The sequence below is a fragment of the Giraffa tippelskirchi genome, chromosome 5, assembly GCF_054371585.1.
Source record: "Giraffa tippelskirchi isolate mGirTip1 chromosome 5, T2T-mGirTip1v1.2.pri, whole genome shotgun sequence".
Lineage (NCBI taxonomy): Eukaryota > Metazoa > Chordata > Mammalia > Artiodactyla > Giraffidae > Giraffa > Giraffa tippelskirchi.
In genome coordinates, this window is record NC_137279.1 from 177,020,845 (window position 1) to 177,041,070 (window position 20,226).

Here is a 20,226-nt window from a genome sequence, read left to right on the forward strand (position 1 = left end):
TATATTATAAGGCTTATATATTATATATAATACATAAGGCTCCATGTATTAAGTTTCTCATAGAATTTAGTACCAGAGAAAGGTTTGCTTCTCTAGAAAAAGCATCCTTTCTCCATAAGAGAGCTATATAAACTATTTTATTTTTTCCCTTTTTGTCTTGGCTATCAGAAATTCAGAGGAACTTTATAACTGCAATAACTGACTTATTCTAGGGTCATTCTTTCCACTCTCCCTTTAAATAGTTTCTGGTCCTTCTTTTTGCATTTATTTTCTTTGTACAGGTCCATAATCCCTTACCCACAATTGTAAAATGCTAAAAACTTTAAAAATGGAAAGCATTTGAGATTCACGAACTTTAGTGTAAATATTCATATGTTTCACTACAGAAAGACTAATATGTTTGATTTCAGGGCACTGCCCCAGACTCCTCTAGGGATGTTATGTAAATACATAGTACGTTCTTCCTAAGATCTGAAAGATCCTGAATTCTGAAACTTAAGCTAACCCCAAGGATTTTGGATTTGCAAGTGTTTGAATGCGGTAGGGTCCTCACAAAGCCTTTGGGGAGAAGGTGTGTAGCATGCAGAGGTGCCCAGAAGGCCGTGGGGTGGGTGTGATCTGATGCAGGAGGAAGCTTGGGAGAGGCAGCTTTGGAAGCAAGAGGAGACCTGTTCATGGCTGCCTCTGGCCTCTGGATCCCAGTGCCTGGTTTTCTTGGCCACTGGTGACATTACCTGTCTCTGAAACCTCTGGTCGAATTTTCTTGGTCAGTTTCAGAGCTGCTTCAAGGTCATATACTTGGGAGCGGGTGAACTTCAGCTCTCTGCGGAGCTCATTAATCTCCTTGATCAGGGAGACATTCTCCTGTAGAAAAGGAGGAGGAGAGAGTGAGTATAGATGGATAAGTTATCAGTGGGCACAGGACCTCCCCTGGCCTGGGGCTGAGGGTGTAGGGGAAGGTCAGGGTTGGTCTGGATCCAGATTACATCTCTGGTTCCTCTGGTGGCATGAGTCTTTATTCTGGCTCGTGGATTGGTCTCTTGAGGTATCAGTTGACTCACCTTCAGGTGGACTCTGGCAATGTAAGATACAGACAGTATGCACCATTCCCATCCATCCAGGCTCTTCCCATCAGTAGCAACAACAATGCTTTTCATGGACTTAATGCACTGAAGTTTCATAATAACCCTGTGCATAGATTCTGTTACAATCACAGAATGTTGAGAAAACCGAGGCACAGAGAGGTGATATAACTTACCCAAGTTATACAGATAACATGGGGCAGAGCCAGGATTCTGACCCAGTTTGGCCCCAGAGCTCAGAGCCCTTCAGTGCTGTACTACACTTTGCTTTTTTCCATTCATTACTTGAAGAGCTTAGGGTTTAGTGAGGGGTCTGGGCACACTTTAGTGAGGTGGCCACCTTACTGGGACAGAGGAGTTGGGCACAGAGCAAAGGCACTTAGCCCTGACTGAATGACCAGGATGGATTCCTAGGAACTGAACTGAATGGACACAGCAAATACTGGCCAAATCTACCTAAGATGGACCAGTTCCGGAAACACGCCGTGCTTCAGCTTGGGCCTCCATCCTCAGAGTGGCGAGCGGGGAGTCTGAGCCCAGAGGACAGGGTGATCCTGAGCACTGCTCCCAGCCAGTGGGATATGCCTTCTCTGTTAGGAGTATGTGAACTGCAGACACCCAGGCAGGCCCTCCCTCCCGGGCCTCTTCATCTAAGCAGGTCAGATCTGCCTTCAGAGTTATAGTATATCACTTAATTTTACTATTCCTCATTTTAAAAAAAATGTTTTCCCTCTTGGATGAAATGGCCAATTATTGCCACTCCTTTGTTCTCTCAGGCTCAGCTTTGTGCCTATTTTTTGATAAAAAGTCAGCAGGTTTTCTCCTTCTCATTTTTAACCCCTTTAAACAGCCCAAGCCTTGGAGATGCACAGCCCACATTTTCTTTCCAGATGCTCTGTTTCCTCCCTGTTGACTTTATATCATGACATAATGAATTAAATATGTATTCATTGGATTCTAAGACCTTGGACTCTGCCTGACCAGTAAGAGGTTCTTAATAAATATTTGTGGAAGGGATAAGCAAATGAATAACTAATGCAAGATGCCAAGTTGAATAAGATGAATGTTTCTAATGAGGAAATTACAAATCAGGGGGTAAAGTCAGGGGAGACCAGATAGAAAGGAGTCTTCAGAGAGCCCCAGGGAACCCCTGAGGACACCAGCTCGCTCAGGGGCTCTCTCCACACCTCCTCTTAGTTGATGTCACTTAGTTTCACTTCCTCTGCCTCATTCAATAAAGTAATAGTTATCAGAATAAAGATCAGAGACTAAAAGTGCCGTTTCCCCAGTTCTCTTCAGAAACATTTTAAGGTACTTCTTCCCAGGCAACCTCTGTTCATCTTGTCACTCAACCCTGTCGACTCTGTGTCTGAACTGAAGTTTGTGTTCATTCATCACCAGCTCTCAGCATCTCTCCTATGCCACTGTGGTGGCCCCATGTGGAGCCCCTGCCATTCTCTCCACCCTGACAACCCTGTCTGACCTCTGGCTGCAACCTTTTGATCTACACATTTCTGACCCCACTGCCAGCCCTGGACACCTCTATGAGACTGGCCTCCTAGACGGGTCTCCAGAACACGGCTCAGTCCTCACTAGAGCATCACTGAGGCCCAGGACTCAGCGCAACACAATTCCTCTGCTCTGTTCATTCATTCATAAAAATGGGAAGCCTGTTAGGTGCTTATTGTGCCAGATGCGGGGGTCCAGCGTGGACCCAATAGAGAGATGCCCTGAAAGAGTGAGTGGAGGGTCACCAGTGTAGTAAGGAAGCCTCCCTGTGGAGGCAGGGGGCAGGGAAGAGTGTTTCAGGCCCAGAGCTAAGAGGGAGCAAGCACTGAGCCACTCAATTCTTTACCAGCTGAACCACGAGGGGAGCCCGAGAATACTGGAGTGGGTAGCATTTCCCTTCTCCAGCGGATCTTCCCGACCCAGGAATCAAACTGGGGTCTCCTGCGCTGCAGGTGGATTCTTGGACAACTGAGCTATCAGGGAAGCCCTTGATGATGATAACAGCAAGATAATAACTTCACAGCTGACTAGATTCCTGCACCATACCAGATACTTTGTATACAAGACATCATTTGATCTATACAACCACCTTATGAGGAAGTTGTAATGAGATTCAGTTTCAGAAGAGGAATCCAAGGCTGTTCATGGAGGGCAGAGCTGGGATTCAGATCTGGTTGTATCTGCCCACAGGCGCCTCCCAGGCTCTGCTCTCTCACCACTGATGGACATCACCTCCGTCCACACCTCACACAGGATGATGGCCAAGGAAGCTCGGAAAAGTACAAGTGGGGCTGCCTTAGTACAAAAGTACCAGAGGGCTTTCTGGGGTGGCCTGTGTTCTGAGGAGTCCAGAGGTCACACTGAGGTCATTTGTATATGCCTTGAGTAGTTTTCTGAAATTAAAATGTGAATGCAACAGATTTGCTGAGCCTTCTGTTCCGGATCCCTCCTTGGTCAAGATGGTCTACAAAAACTCCTCTAATCCTTCAGAGCTACTCTCTCCCCCCCAACCCCCTCCACAGCTCCTTTGGCTGGGAAAATCTAACCTTGATCCACTGAGCACCAGGACTTGGGGTACGTGAGAGAGACATGCTCAGGGATGCTGAGGTCTGTTTAGATAGAAAGCCTTCTGAACGAAGAGGCTATGCCAAATTGTCCAGGACCGCCTTCGGTTGAGGACAATGCCAGAAAGCTCCAGATGGGAATGACATTGAACTTCAGACTCCCATGAAGAAGGGCATGGAGAGGAAATGCCTAGAGCACCCCCTACTGGCCTACCTTGGGTTGACATCTTTAAGAATACAGCAGTGTTTGGTTAGTGTGCAAAAAGCAGGCAACAGATTTATTCCAGAAACTTGGGAGCCCCGCATCCAGTGGCGTCCTTCCTGAGCCCATAGCTGGTGGGGTCACCACTTGCCTAAATGCACAAGTGAACCATTTCTCTGTTTCTCTTTCAGCCTTCCTCTCACATCCAACCTGACATTTCTACTCATCGTCTCTTCTCTGAAATGTCTTCTGACATCACAACCTTCCCTCCCAAGGCATGGCATCTAACACGAGAGGCATTTAACACGAGAGTCATCTTCTAAAGGTTTTTCCTGCCACCTGCCTTTCCCCACCGGTCTTTCCCTTCTGCCCATAGAGGTAACATTTCCAGAACAGATAACACCCCTACCTACTTAAGAAAACTTGGGTGGCACTGGCTTATAAGATAAACTGCATGCTTCTTGGTGTGACACAAAAAGCCCCTTCAACGTGACCCTAAGCTACCCACCATTCCAGCAGGCCTTTCCTCCTTGCCCCGATGCTCTGCTATAAAGTTAGGTCAGAGGATTCTGGGGTCCCCAAACACCCCAAAGGTCTCACTCTCCTCTGACTGTTCTCAGGTTGTATCCTTGGCCTGGAACGTTCTTCCTCCATTGCTCCTTGACCCCTTCTACTCACCGTTCAAGGCCTAGCTCAAATGCCACGCCCCCTAGCTGAAGCCCGCCTCTCCTGTGAGCTGGCTGGACTACACGCCTTGTGTGGAGCAGTGATTACTTGTGTCTGGCTCCACTTCCCTAGGTGAGCCCCATGAGAGTAGGCAAGTCTTCACATTCATCTGGGAATCCTCCATGGTCAGCTTGTAGCTTGGCATGGGAGAAGCCCGCAAAATATGTGTCCTGAATGAACAAAGTGTGTGTCCTAGATATTTGTATTCTATTGCAAATCCTATTTTCATATCTGCAAGCATGCATGAGAATGAGTGACAAGTGCTCCCATCTGAACATACAAATGAAACACTGACTTCATTTTCTGTGTCTTCTAACGAGTTTCTCTCAGATGCCATGTCTGCCCCCAGCCTTCCTTGGCCCTTTGAGACTTAAGTGTCAGGGCCTTGGTGCCTGTAGACGCAGGTCCTTACAAACACATATCAAGGCAGCGGGTGCCCCAGGCCACCAGCTGGGAAGTCTGGAATCAGCTGCACCATCCTGTCTCCTATGCCCCCAGCTCACGGGTACCCCTAGTCCATGCTGTGATGGACTTCTAGGCTTTCCTACTGGATTTTGCCTTGGTTTTGGAGTAAGTCTTTTGCTCAGGAGAAGGGAAGGAAAATTGCATTTTTAGAACCCCTGTTCTGTACAGGGCCAGTGCCTGATGCTTTACATTAGTTAGCTCATTCAATCCTCGCAGTCACTGGCTGAGGTTGGCATATTCTCCTCTTTATACAGATAGGAAGGTGGCTCCTGGAGAATTTGAAGAGTCGCCTCCCCTCCCCAGAACCTGCCAGCAAGAGTGGCTAGCAGGAGGATAAACCGGCTCTGAACTGAGTCAAGGCTATGCTCTCTTTGCCGGCCCCCGACACCTTGCCTGGCCCTTAAGATCAAAGAAGGAAACAATTTTTATCATTTGGAATAGAGGTTTTGAAAGTTTCTTTTACATCTTCCAAACAAAATCTTACACAGAGCCCACTGAAATAAGCAAGGAGTCTTCCTGGTTGACGGGGGTGGTGGGGCCCCAGAGCCCTGCGTCCTGACCCCCCTATTGCCCCCTGTGGTTGTCTGCGGCACTTCTATGCATCTGCAGGGCTCTGCAGCACACAGGTTTACAATGCAGCTGCAGCAAACACTCTCCGGGGAGCTCCTTGTTGACAGCTTCTTCTGCCTGCCATCAGGGTCCCCTGCTTGGGTCACCTCTGCTCCTGCTCCCCTGACTCTCACCCTGGCTCAGCAGGAGTGGGCAGGTAGTCCCTGGAGGATGGGGGAGCCAAAGGGGGAACTTCTGCCAGCCCTGAGCAGCCTCCTGCTGATGCTCATACTCTTATCTATCCTGTGGTCTCCACTCTCTTTCCTTTTCCTTCTTCTCCTAGGATTGACACTTGCTTTGGGGGCCTGGTTGGCACGGAGAGAGGAACCCAGACCCTGGAGGACCCCTTAGGCCTGTGCTCTGGTGGCAAATCACAGATGAGAGCTCAGCAGTGTCACTAGCTGACAACCTCTCCTGTAGTCCCCCTGGTCCCCCTGCCCCTCATGCTGCACAGCAGCATCCACGGGGGCTCTCCACGCTTGGGAACACTCAAGACCCCTGGCAATGTCTCTGTGTATCAGCTGCTGCGAAGAGTCCCATCCATTGGATCCGCTCCCATCTCTGGGCCTCTGGCTGCTTTTAGGACTCAGGAGCTGGGTTGTGGGCAGGGGCTGGTTGGAAGGTGGCATGAGGCCCACCATGCTTGGGTCTGGCCCAGACTGCACTGTGCTCTTCCCAGCTGTGTTCGGAACTGATTTGTTTCAGTCCAACCGCAGCTTATCCCCATTCCAGTATTTAAATTATAGCATTAAAGAAATACAAACGTTAAAAGATATGTGCCTTATAAATGTAATTCTCATGTTTTCTCTTACTATTAATTCACATTAACTGCCTCAGATGATACTGATACCCAGATAGAAATTGGCAGCAGAATCCTGCCTGGCAGTCCTGATAGTGCACTTGAATGGAAGCGGTAGTAATGGGGTTAGGCTCTCTGAATAGCCTGAGGAAGGGTCCTCGGAGGCCTCATTAAATCAGGGGGAGGAAAACCCTTAGGGTGGGTGTGGTTAGCTCCGGACCCAAGAGAAGAGTAGGGACCTAAGGCATCAGAAAAGCCAGAGGAGGTAGGAGGAGACAGGCATGCTCCCAGGAGAGGACAAAACACTTGGCCATGCTCCCAGGAGAGGACTTGGCCAGCAGGGACCATATGATACAGGCAGCAGACTAAAAAGCAGCAAAACAAAGTAAGGTGAAACAAGAGTTGGAAACAGAAAAGAAGATACGGAAGGGAGTGACTCGGGAGAGCTCAAGTCACATGGCAGCAGGTCCAGAGGAAATGGGGGTCAAGGAGAGGAGTGGGGCGGGGTGCAGGAGCGCTTTGCATGAAGATGAAGGGGTGGAAAAAAGAAACAGGTGCCTGTGAAGTGAGGCAGGGCAGAAATGAACGGGCCTTGGAAGGGCAGGAGTGGGCATGGAATTGCTGAGAAAACCTCTTTGGTGGGATTCTAAGCCATGGTCACTGCCAGGATGAGCTCTGGGTGGTCAGAGGAGATGAGTCAAAGAAGGAACTTTGGAGAAAGCTAGTGGCTCCCTTGGACATTGGGGGAGCCCTGAGGACAGTGGTCTCGGAGGGGCCCTTGGTAGACTTTCTCATCTCTGATGGCTTGGTCTCCGAGGGCGCGTGTGGGTACCTGCATGATGCGGACGTAATCTGTGCGGTGCAGCTCGCTCTCCTTGACCACCTTCTTCTTGAGAGTGGCCAGGTTCCTCTCCAGGTGTTCCCGCTGACGGGCGTACTCCTGCTGCAGGTCTGAGTTCAGCCCTGCGATCTCCACCTGACAGGGCAGAAGGGGTTAGCCACGAGGGAGGAGAGAGCCCAGAAGATAGGGGAGGGCGGGAATGGGAGGCAGAGCTCACCATATCTGCCCGCTGCACGTACTTCTCAAAGAGAGCGCGGACCTTCTCCTTCAGCTGCCGGGGTTCCTGGATGTAGGCCACGCAGTTGTGGAGGTCCGTCTTGAACCGTTTGACCAGCGCCTCCAAGTCCCGCTCCTGCGAGCAGAGGCATTTACTTCCGGCCCTGCAGGGATTCTGCAGGGACAGGGGCTGCTTAAAGGGACAAGAAACACCTCATCTGGGACTCATCACTGACCGCCAGGGGCCACATGGGGCCCAGAGACCAGGAGGGGCACACAGGCCCGCGGGGGAGGCACTGAAACTCCCATGCCCCTGGCCTGAATGGTTTAGCATCTTTAAGAGGCTGCACACATGGATTTCTTTATTGGCTCTGGATTTCCTCCGGGACCACAGGCCTTAAAAGACTAAAGGAGGTACCACTGGTCACCTACTCCTTTCAGAGCCAGGATGGAGAGCATTGATTCCCTCGTGCGGATCCCAGGCCGGGGCTTCCTTGCCCTCTAGTTAGCTCATCCAGTGTTTTTCCTTCCTGAGGGTTGCTAAGAATGAGTGGGTAGGGAAGATAATGGCAAAATTGGGCAGAATGGTTCATCTACAAATTTGGGCTCTTCCACCATACTGTCTCAGATACCCATCTTCCCCTCCCCTTGACCTAGAGAGCTTCTTCTCTCTCTTTGCCCCTACAGCCCATTTAATTATGCTCCATAATTTTCTACCTTGCATGATTAATTATTATGCACACATCATAAATCACCTGTCAACCTCTTCAGTTTGGAAAGGGCAGGATCTGTGTCAGTTCATGTTGATAGCTCTGCAGCTTCTAGTATTATCTAGTCCAGAGTCAGGAGAAGGCAATGGCAACCCACTTTAGTACTCTTGCCTGGAAAATCCCATGGATGGAGGAGCCTGGTGGGCTGCAGTCCATGGGGTCGCTAGGAGTCAGACACGTCTGAGCGACTTCACTTTCACTTTTCACTCTCATGCATTGGAGAAGGAAATGGCAATCCGCTCCAGTGTTCTTGCCTGGAGAATCCCAGGGACAGGGGAGCCCGGTGGGCTGCCGTCTATGGGGTTGCACAGAGTTGGAAACGACTGAAGCGACCTAGCAGCAGCAGCAGCAGTCCAGAGTCAAGGCTTGATGTGGGAGATGGAAAAGTTCAATCTGATTCTACCAACACTACGAGGTGCTCTGTGCCAGGGGGTGAAAGTGAAGTGAAAGTGAAGTTGCTCAGTCATGTCTGACTCTTTGCGACCCCATGGGCTGTAGTCTACCAGGTTCCACTGTCCATGGGATTTTCCACGCAAGATCTTCCCGACCCAGGAATTGAACCCAGGTCTCCCGCATTGTAGGCAGACGCTTTACCATCTGAGCCACCAGGGGGTGGGGGTGCAGCCAAATCCTGGCCCAGGACCAGAAGACTGGTTTTCCAGCACCGGCCTCTACGTGCTAAACAGCTATGGGTGCTGGGTGAAGTTTCTAATCTCATAATCTCTCTGACTGTGCTTTCCTTGTTTATTACATAGAGAGACCAGAACAGGTGATCTCTGAGGTCCTTTGAGCTCAGCACTGTTTTGGTAGCCAAGCCTTTAACCACCTACTACAGAGGACCTCTCTGAGCATGCTCTTTCCCAGGCCGCACAAGCCAGTGTTGTAAGCATCCTTATAACACTGTCTTCCACCTCCTTGATTGCCCTACCCAAAGTCATTTTATAGTCTCAGATGGATTCAGTCACGTAAATTTACATGAGCCTCAAATAGGGCAGGGTTGTGAGCAAGTAAAGAATGTGAGTTAAAATGGGAATGTATCTTAGCGATGGGCTGGCTCTGTCTCTTGGAAGCCAGCTGTCCATTGCACACAGGCACCAGCTCTTGCATCCAAGAGCTGCCAGACTCTGAAAATCCTCACACCTTCTGTCTCTCTCTGCGCATCTCCTGATCAGTGGCTCTTAATTTCTGCCACAGTTCTGTGATGTTCAGCTCCAGTTGTGTGTTCTGCTTATGGAAATGCTCCAGTTCGGCTTCCATCTATAGATAGCAGCGGGGAAAGAGTCAAGAATAAGAAAGTAAGCCATAGAAGACATACAGATGGCCAATGAGCATGGGAAAAGATGTTCAACATCACTGATTGTTAGGGAAATGCAAATCAAAACCACAGTGAGATATCACCTCATGCCTGTTAGAATGCCTATTATCAAAAAGGTAAGAAACTATAAGGATTAACAAAGACGTGGAGAAAAGGAAATTCTTGTGCACTATTCGTTGAAATGTAAATTGGTGCAGCCACTATGTGAAACAGTATGGAAATCCCTCAAAAAATTAAGAATAGAAGTATTAACAGAGGGCCCAGCTATCTTACTTCTGGGTACTTATCCAAAAAATACCAAAACAGTAATTAGAAAAGATATGTACCCCTATGTTTACTGTAGCATTATTTATAATAGCCAAGATACGGAAGTAGTCTAAGTGTCCATCAACAGATGAATGGATAAAGAAGATATATATATATAATATATATATATATATACACACACACAATGGAATACTATTCAGCCATAAAAAGAATGAAAATTTGCCATTTGCAATAACATGTATGGACCTTTAGGGTATTATGCTAAGTGAAACAAGTCTGACAGAGGAAGACAAATACTGTATGATTTCATTCATCTTTGGAAAATAAAAGATATGGACGCAACTTAAATGTCTATTGACAGATGAATGGATAAAGAAGATGTGGTACATATATATAATGGAATATTGGCCATAAAAAAAAATGAAATAATGTCATTTGCAGCAACATGGATGGACAGAGATTTTCATGTTAAGTGAAGTAAGTCAAACACAAATACCATATGATATTGCTTATATGTGGAATCTAAAAAAAAATTATACAAATTAACTTACTTACAAAACAGAAATAGATTCACAGACATAAAAAACTTATGGTTACCAGAGGGGATATTAAGGGTGGGGGGGGTATAAATTAGGAGTTTGGGCTTAACACATAAACACTACTATATATAAAATAGGTAAACAAGTATGTATCGTGTAGCACAGACAATTATACTCAGTATCTTACGCTGTGCTGTGCTCAGTCATGTCCAATTCTTTGTGACACTATGGACTGTAGCCCACCAGGCTTCACTGTCCATGGGATTTTCCAGGCAAGAATACTGGAGTGGGTAGCCTAACCCTTCTCCAGAGGATCTTCCCAACCAGGGAATCAAACCCAGGCCTGCCACATGGCAGGCAGATTCTTTATCATCTGAGCCACCAGGGAAGCCCAAGAATACTAGAGTGGGTAGCCTATCCCTTCTCCAGGGGATCTTCCTGACCTAGGAATTGAACCAGGGTTTCCTGCATTCCAGGTGGATTCTTTACCAGCTGAGCTACCAGGGAATCCCATATATGTGTATGTATATATACACACACACATATATCAGTTCAGTTCAGTCACTCAGTTGTGCCCGACCCTTTGTGACCCCATGAACTGCAGCACGCCAGGCCTCCCTGTCCATCACCAACTCCTGGAATTTACACAAATTCAGGTCCATTGAGTTGGTGATGCCATCTAACCATCTCATCCTCTGTCGTCTCCTTCTCCTCCTGCCTTCAATCTTTCCCAACATCAGGGTCTTTTCAAATGAGTCAGCTCTTCACATCAGGTGGCCAAAATACTGGAGTTTCAGCTTCAACATCAGTCCTTCCAATGAACACCCAGGACCGATTTCCCTTAGGATGGACTGGTTGGATCTTCTTGCAGACCAAGGGACTCTCAAGAGTCTTCTCCATCACCACAGTTCAAAAGCACCAATTCTTCTGTGCTCAGCCCTCTTTATAGTCCAACTCTCACATCGATACATGACTACTGGAAAAACCATAGCTTTGACTAGACGGACCTTTGTTGACAAAGTAATGTCTCTGCTTTTTAATATGCTGTCTAGGTTGGTCATAACCTTCCTTCCAAGGAGTAAGTGTCTTTTAATTTCATGGCTGCAATCACCATCTGCAGTGATTTTGGAGCCCCCAAAAATAAAGTCTGACACTGTTTCCACTGTTTCCCCATCTATTTGCCATGAAGTGATAGGACTGGATGCCATGATCTTAGTTTCCTGAATGTTGAGCTTTAGGCCAACACTCTACTCTTTACTTTCATCAAGAGGCTCTTTAGTTCTTCTTCACTTTCTGCCATAAGGGTGGTATCATCTGCATATCTGAGGTTATTGATATTTCTCCTGGCAATCTGGATTCCAGCTTGTGCTTCATCCAGCCCAGCATTTCTCATAATGTACTCTGCATATAAGTTAAATAAGCAGGGTGACAATATACAGCCTTGATGTACTCCTTTTCCTACTTGGAACCAATCTGCTGTTCCATGTCCAGTTCTAACTGTTGCTTCCTGACCTGCATACAGGTTTCTCAAGAGGCAGGTCAGGTGGTCTGGTATTCCCATCTCTTGAAGAATTTTCCACAGTTTATTGTGATCCACACAGTCAAAGGCTTTGGCATAGTCAATAAAGCAGAAATAGATGTTTTTCTGGAACTCTCTTGCTTTTTCAATGATCCATCGGATGTTGGCAATTTGATCTCTGGTTCCTCTGCCTTTTTTAAAACCAGCTTGAACATCTGGAAGTTCACGGTTCATGTATTGCTGAAGCCTGCCTTGGAGAATTTTGAGCGTTAGTTTCCTAGCGTGCGAGATGAGTGCAATTGTGCGGTAGTTTGAGCATTCTTTGGCATTGCCTTTCTTTGGGATTGGAATGAACACTGACCTTTTCCAGGCCTGTGGCCACTGCTGAATTTTCCAAATTTGCTGGCATATTGAGTGCAGCACTTTCACAGCATCATCTTTTAGGATTTGAAATAGCTCAACTGGAATTCCGTCCCCTCCACTAGCTTTGTTCACTGAATGACTTAAGTATACACTTGAAACTAATAGAACGTTGTAAATTAACTATACTTCAGTTAAAAAAAAAGCAAAAAACAAAGTAAATGGACAAACCAAACAAACCAAGCACATGATACAGAAAACAGAGTGGTGGTTACCAGAGGGGGGAGGACAGGGGGAGGGCAACATGAATAAAGGGGAGCAAACGTGTGCTGATGGAGGGAAACTAACAATACACGCTGTAGTGCATACAGAATTAGAAATATAGTGTTGTAACATGAAACTTACATGACATTACAAACCAATGGTGCCTCCAAGAAGAAAGTAAGAGAATGAAAATTATATTTGAGAACTGAAGTCTTTCAGTGGGAATATTTCCCCTACTAACAGGGCACCTCCCTTCTAGTTTCCCCTTTGAAACGAACCTTTCCTTTTGCTCCTGTCCATCGTCGAAGCCCCCGACCCCCTTGGCTGATATGTTAGCCCAGACCATGCGTTTCTATAGCCAGGCTATGAATTTCTCCCCCTTAGTTTCTCTGTTCCTTCAACCTCCTTTTCTTGAATTCCTTATAAACTGATGACTCCTGACTGCTGGAACCTGGAGCCTGAGGCAAAGTTCTGCAGACAAGCCCCTTCCTTGCTTGCTCTGTGAAGTTGTGTGAGTGAATCTTGACTCTTTGAGGCCACAAGTCAGCAAGGCCAACTTTAAAGCAAAAAGTTTTGACGGGACCAGCATGTAGGCGTCCCCAGTCTAAAGCATCAAAGAAGAAAGAGGAGGCTGAGAAGGGACCTTTGCCTCATCATTCTGTTGAAAAGTTCTCGAAAAGTACAACTCAGAGTGTCTTATTTTCAAAAGAAAAAGAAGCTATCCGTGTGCTTCTGAAAGACTATTCACCGTTGTGTTGCTATTAACCAAAGACCTGTGAGTGACAATCAGACCTTCTAATTAGGAGGAGACCAGCTGTAGGTGAGCGCTTCATGGATTTAATTCCTGCCAAAAGCAAAGGAGTGCAGTCTGATTGACAGGCCAAATCTGGTGGACACTAGCATTCCTGTTATTAGAGAGGTTTGGTGACTATTTTTTTTTGGAGGGGGGAGGTTGGAGGAGTTTACTGGGTTTTTTCATGACTGGATGGAGTAGCCCCTTTAACCCAGGCCCTTTGGTCAGATTTCAAGGCTTCCCAGTCATGTTCTGGAGTACCAGCAAGCCCTAAGGAGCCACATCCTGGACCGGGAGGGGCAGCGTTTAGAAGAATGTCAGCCTAATTACTGGAAGCATTTTGTATGGACAGGGGAGCCCTTTGACCCAATGCCCGGCATAAAGGTGGCACTCGGTAAATATTCATGTGAATGAATGAATGCATCACGGATGTAGAAGGGCAAGGGGGAGCGAAAGTGAGGGAAGGGAGGGGGGCCTGAAACAACCTGCTTCTGGAAGAATGATAAGATAAACATGCAATGTTTGCAGAGCTCTGTGGAGCCGCCTGGTAGAGGACACACAGCAAGTGTGGTTATTTGCACAGCTAACCAAAGAATGTATCTGTTAGAAAGGACTGGCCGGCTGTCAAAGGCATAGGGGATACGGACCTGATTGAGAGGCAGTTTCTGTCTTCAAGAAACCCTGGGTCTAGAGGGATTAGCGGGAAGTCAATGAGAAGTTCAGGTGGAGCAGGATAAACATCATCTGCAGTCAGGATAGAAAGAGCCCTGTGTGTGCACAGTGGAGGGGTGGGGGTGGCCCCCAGGGAAGGGATGCTCAGTCGGGTTTTGTAGGAGGAATAGGGTTTAGAGGGCAAGTTGGGAAGGAGAATGTCAGGCAGGGAGAACAGCCACGCACACAAAGGACCAGCAGCGTGGGAGTCTGGTGCATCTCTGCAGGCTGCAAGTGGTTCAGCCACCCTTGCACCTTGGAGGGGGTGCATGTGAGGAAGGGGGAGAGGGGGCTGGACAGGTCAGCTGAGCTGGGTCATCCAGGACTCCAGGGCTGAGGCTCGAATGGTGAGAAGCTCAGACTCTACCCTGGCCAGAAGTTGAAACTGGTCAGAAGTGTGGCCTTTATCCTGAGAGTTCAGGGAGCCACTGGCAGGTCTCACCCAAGGTGTGGCCTGACCTGATGTGCACCTTAGAAGATTTGATGGAGAGAGCAAGACTGGAACCCGGCAGCCGGTCAGGAGGCTGCCACTGTGGTCCAGGCGAGAGGCTGCTGCCCCAGACTAAGGAAATGGCCGCTGCAGGAGTGAAAGGGGACATTTCCCTGGTGGGCCAGTGGTTACGAATCTGCCCTGCAATGCAAGGGACATGAGTTCAATCCCTAGTCAAGGAACTAAGATCCCACATGCCTGGGGGCAACTAAGCCCATATGCCACAACTACTGAGCCTACACCCTGCAACTAAGATCCGACATAGCTAAATAAATAATACTTTTTAAAAAGAGAGAGAGAAAGGGGTTTCTCCAAGGTCTACCTGAGTGTCTGTAGCTGGCTGTGCCTCTTTCTCTACAATCTGAAAGTCAGCAATGGCAGATTAGGTTAGAAAGGAAGTGATATCAACAAAGCCTCAAACCACGCTGAGAAAAAAGAAAATCTAGTTCACAGAAAAATTGTGAAATATGTTAAATTTGAGTCACAGGCTGGACAGCCAGGAGACTAGCTGGTATAAGGGAACAAGCGTCCTTTTCCTGGTGGGGAAATTCCATCTACTTGTCGTGTGTTACTCATCCAGTTCAGAGATTCTCAATGGGGTGAGGCGCTGGGGAGAGGCATCTTGCCTCCTCAGGGGACATGTGGCAAAACATCTAGAGACATTTTTGGTGTCACATCTGGGGGGAGGGGGGGCGGGTTGCCACTGGCATCTAGCTGCTGAATATCCTACAAGGCACAGGATAGCCCCCTCCCGACCCAACAAAGACTTATCCACCCCAGAGTGTAAATAGTGCCGAGGAGAAGAAACCCTGCATTAGATGAAGAAACAAAAACATATGAAGGAAAATAAGGTTCTGGAAACTCCTGCCCTAGGAAGGAGATAGTCATGACTCATCAAAGAGAAGCTGGAAAAGCATTTGGGGTGGAGGGTGAGAGAGTATTCTCCTACGCACAGGGGTCTCAGCTCTACAAAGGCACCGAGAACTTGCAGCTTCCTTCTTGCAGGGAAAGGAACTTCCAGGGGGGGCTGCAGCAGGTGGGCCAAAGGTGTCTGACCCCCAGTTGGAAGCCCCTGGGTCATGGGCCCCTGGGGAAGGAACTGGGCTCAGATATCAGCCCTGGCTGAGACTGGCACCTGCGGTGGGGCTGGGGGGGTCCTGTTTGACTCATTCCCAAAGTGAGGGGGGCATATTCCCTGCTGAGGATCAAAGTCATGGTTGGTCCAGGTACCGAAGGGAAAGTGAATAATCTTTCAGGTGTGTAGCAGTGGAAGACAACTGACCCAACCTGAAATGCATTTAACAAATGTCAGATGAAGTGGGGGGAGAAGAGGGGCAGTGACGGTCTGGGGCTTGCGGCAGATCGACCTTCTAGGCAGGTGGGGCCCCTGCTCTTTCTTATCTTCTCAGGCTGCCATTCTTGGGCCCTGAGGTCATTCAAAAATGGCAGGAGGCCACCAGGAAGCGGCTCTGTGGCCAGCTGGGAACACTCTTCCTTATCTCAGAGGCCAGGGAGAAAGTCATCGCCACAAGGACGAGTCCTCTCTGGATGCATCCGCCCTGGACCAGTATCACCATCTGGTCTCTTTTCTGGGCCTCCTGGAGAAAAGGCTTTACTTTTCTCCACCATAGCTATTCTGGAGCCAGTTCTAATGGGGCCATCGGTACATCCTATACCCTTTACGTTGAGTTTTGCTCAGCACAGTTAGAGAAGATGGAGGGGGAGCAGGAGGCTGTTTTGGATAGTATATTCAGGGAAGGCCTCCTTGAAGAGGTGACACAGGAGCTGAGATGTTAAAAACTCAAAGCAGCCAGTTAGGTGATCGTCATCTGAGAGCCTTCTGGGCAGGGGAAACAGATTTGCAAAGGTCCCAGGATGGGAAAAGCATGGCTTGTCCTCAGAACTGTCAGAAAGCCTGCAGGCTGGAGCTGGAGAAGGAGCTTGGAGATAAGGCTGGAGGGACAGGTAGTGGTGGGATCATGAAGGGCCTCAGGGGCCTCGGTAGAGTTTGAATTTTATTCTAGGTGGAATGGGACACCACTGGGAGTTTGCTGTGGTGTCGATGTAGGGACCAGACTGGAGGCTGGGGTCAAGTCCGGAAGAGAGAGGAGGGAGGTGTGGACTGGAGTGGTGGCAGCAGACGGCAAGCAGGGTTGGATCTGAAATATCATTTGGAGATCAGTCAGACAGGCATCAGTGATTTGGATACGGGGGTTAACAAGGGAAGACCTGAGAAGGCTTCCCGAGTTCTACCTTAAGCACCTTGGTGTGGGTCTTGGTGCCACTGCCTGAGAAATGGGGGAACTGGACAAGGGGGATGTTAGGAGTTCAGTTTCAGATCAACAATGGACCCCAGTCAGCTGCTCTCTGCCCAGCATGGGCAGGCTTCCAGGCAAACACCGCCATAAGGAAAGGCAGAGGGGCCGAAGGGGAACACTCGTACCCCACTGGACTCTAAGAAGCCCTCTCTTTTCTCTGCCTTCATCCTGTTTGCTTCCCAGAACACACACTTCATTTTGCCATTCTCTTGCTCAAGAGCCTCTGAGGATTTCCTACTTCTTATCAGATGAAGTCCAAACACCCAAACACCGCCGCCTCACGTCGGGCCCCCACCAACATGTTGAGTCTGAGAAAAAATTGTTGAATCCAGAGGGATGTACTTTCTGGTGGACAAGCCAGTGGCTGAGTAGACATCGCCCCCTGGTGGCTGAAGCCTCAATGGCTGCGGTTTCCCTTTGAGGGCTCCGCTCAAGGGCACAGCGGGGAGTCGGGGGAGGAACAGGGTTAAATCCCACCCAAGGGCCCGGGGAAGCCAAATCTCAAAGCATTTTGCTTCTGCATCAGTGGACCCCTCCTTAGGCCTTCCCTTTGACTTCTTGTGCGGAGTGGAGGCTGACGTGGACCTTGGGAGCAGAGAGAGGCTGTGAGGAGAGCTTGCTTTCATTCCCCCAACCCCCACCCCAGCCAGGAATGGTCGGGACAAAGGCCAGGGTGTCCAGATGGCCTCTCACCTCTTGAATCTGTTCCTTCATCACCTTGATCTCATTCTCTCGAGGTTCTATTTGCTTCTTCAGCTCCTTTATTTTGTAGTCGAGCACAAACTTGAATTTCTCTAGTTCCTGATTTTTCTTTTTCAGATCATAGATTCGCTTCTCCTGTGGGTGAGAGGAGGGAGGCGTGAGAGAGCTATCCCGAGGCCCTGGTATGGAATCCCTTTAGGCACAGAACAAAAATCCTGTGACCTCCTGAGGGGACACAAAGCAGGGCTCCCCCACCAGGGGCACCACTGACTCCCCAGCTTCTGTGCCAGACTTCAGTCATTCACTCACCCATCCAGACAGGTTGTGGTCGACTGCGTGGAAGTAAGCTCACCTGGACAGCACCTCTCATCCCAAATGGTCTTCTACAATATGACCTTACGCTTTTCCATCAGGAGGCAGGGTCTAATCCCTTCCCTTTGCGTCTGGCTGGATTTATGGTCTGCTTGTAACCCAAAGAATGCAGCTCAAGTGATGCAGTTTGGCTTCCCAGGCTATCTCAGAAAAGACTGAGCAGCTTCTACCTGGTTCTCTTGGAATACATGATCTGGGGGAGGCCACCTGTTATGTCAAAAGTCCCACCACTCTGAGACCTGTAGGCTAGAGAGCATGTTTGGTGCTCTGTCAACAGTCCCAGTAAGCCCAGCATTCCAGCCATGCTGGCCAAGGGGCTGGATACGGGGCTGAAGAAGCCACATCGGCTGTTGGTCTTCAAGTCCACTGCTGCTGGAGTCACCCAACTGAGGTCCCACTAGGACCCAAGACATCGAGGACAAGGACAGCCATCCCACTGTACCCTGCCCAGATTCTAAACCCACAAAATCTGCAAGCCTAATAAAACAGTTGTTTTTCACCACTAAGTCTTGGGGAAATTCATTGCAAGGCAATGACAACTGGAGTGTAGATCTGTTATTTACTGAACAGAGATCTTTTGCCAAGGTTACAAATTCCAAATAGAAGTATGCCACAGTCCCTACCCTTAAGAGGAAACATACTGGCTGGGAAAGTAGATGTGCCAATAAGTGTAAACATACACTGTGACAGGTGTGGTAGAAGAGGTTGGCACACAGAAGGCCTGGTGTGTATTGAGGGCCCTGAGAAGAACTCGCATGAGTTAGGGTGGTGGTAGATGGGGGCAGTGAGAAACGGGGCTGGAGGGGAAGTGGGAAGGAAGGCAAGAGTCTAAATAGTTGAGAATTCATCCAGGAGGCCAGGAGCTGGTTAGCTATAGCTCTCAGGGCAAATCTGACCTTCTGCCTGTTTTCATCAAGTTTGATTGGAACTTAGCCAAGCCCATTCATTGATGTCTTGTCTATGACTGATTTTATGCTACTGGAGCAGAACTGAGCAACTGTGGCAGAGACCACACTGCCTGCAAACACAAAAATATTTACTACCTTGCCCTTCACAGGAAAAAAAGGTTGCTGACCCTTGCCACATGCAGTTGAGAGCTGCGAAAGAATTTAAAGTGGGAGACTGAAATGATTACAGAGTGTGGAGGCAGGGAGCCTGGATGGGAAGTGGGATAGAAGGCTGTTAGACCCATTAGGCTGGTGCAGTTTTCTAGAGGTCTTAACCTCCTTCTTGTCAAAAGCACCCTTTAAGGGGGGAATCAGTGGATTGGGACTAATATATACACACTACTATATGTAAAATAGCTAACTAGTAAGGACCTACTTATAGCACAGGAAACTCTACTCAATACTCTGTAATGACCTATAGGTGAAAAGAATCTAAAAAAGAGTGGATATATGTACATGGATAACTGATTCACTTTGCTGCACACATGAAACTAACACAACATTGTACATCAACTATACACCAATAAAAATTAATAAAAAAACACTTTAAGAATCTGCAGAGAGCTTTGGCTCCTACCTAAAAAAATGCCCAGATATAAATGCAAATGCTCACTTGCAGAAATGACATGCAGGCACTGTCTCATTTTGTCTTTGTCAGACCCTCTGAGTGCCCCATTCACAGGTGAGAAAACAAAGCTTGGATCAGTGGCCTGAGGCTGTCATGTGGTCAGTGGAAAAGGCTGCCCGGGAATCTAGCTCACTAGGCTGAAACCCAGGTTCTCAACCACCCGAGAGTTGCATCCAACTAAGGCAACAATGGCAGAGGGGGTGAGAGGAGGGCGAGGAGCGTGGATTTGCTCAGGAGGAGGAGATGAGATTTTGGATACGGGGTGGTGTACCTTACAACATGTGATGTGTCTGTCTTACTGTTTTGTGAGAAAGCTATCCAGAAAAGTGATTTCACTTTCTGCGGTACCCAGTGGTTACAACGCTAGCCACAGGGGAGCTCCTCTCTGATCAGGGGAACCACACGGGCGATGTGGTGGGTGAGCTGCCCTCAGTCCACGGGATGGTCACCCTGGGATGCCTGGCACAGAGGCGAGCTGGGGCCTGGCAGTCAGCACTCAGGTTCTTACCGCAAGTCTGTCACCTATAAACTGTACGACCCTGGGTGAGACACTTAACCCTGGGAACCAGTTTCCTGAGCTATACAACTGGGTTGCTCAAGGTCCCTGGCGTTTTGGGGGGAATTGAATGGGATGAATTTACAGCACTCAGCCCAGTGCCACCCATACAGTAGGTACTTCACTGACAGCTCATCCCCCATTGAGGTCAAAAGGCAGGGA

General features: G+C 48.5%; 1 protein-coding gene across 15 annotated transcripts in view; it reads right to left on the bottom strand.

Annotated features, from left to right (window-relative positions):
• CFAP57 (cilia and flagella associated protein 57) overlaps positions 1 to 20,226 on the bottom strand; it is a 65,909-nt gene that overhangs the window by 1,801 nt on the left and 43,882 nt on the right. For 9 of the 15 annotated variants that reach the window (XR_014054536.1, XR_014054537.1, XR_014054540.1 and 6 more), the window contains exons 18-22: positions 17,553 to 17,696; positions 9,424 to 9,540; positions 7,515 to 7,649; positions 7,289 to 7,432; positions 735 to 864 (exon numbers count right to left, since the gene is read on the bottom strand). Coding sequence is in view for 8 of the 15 variants with exons in the window: in XM_081492861.1 (XP_081348987.1) it covers positions 735 to 864; positions 7,289 to 7,432; positions 7,515 to 7,649; positions 9,424 to 9,540; positions 17,553 to 17,696 (670 nt within the window). In the remaining 7 variants the exon portion in view is untranslated. Of the gene's footprint in view, positions 1 to 734; positions 865 to 7,288; positions 7,433 to 7,514; positions 7,689 to 9,423; positions 9,541 to 17,552; positions 17,697 to 20,226 lie in introns of all 15 variants that reach the window. The other 6 variants (XR_014054535.1, XR_014054539.1, XR_014054538.1 and 3 more) reach the window with 2 other exon arrangements.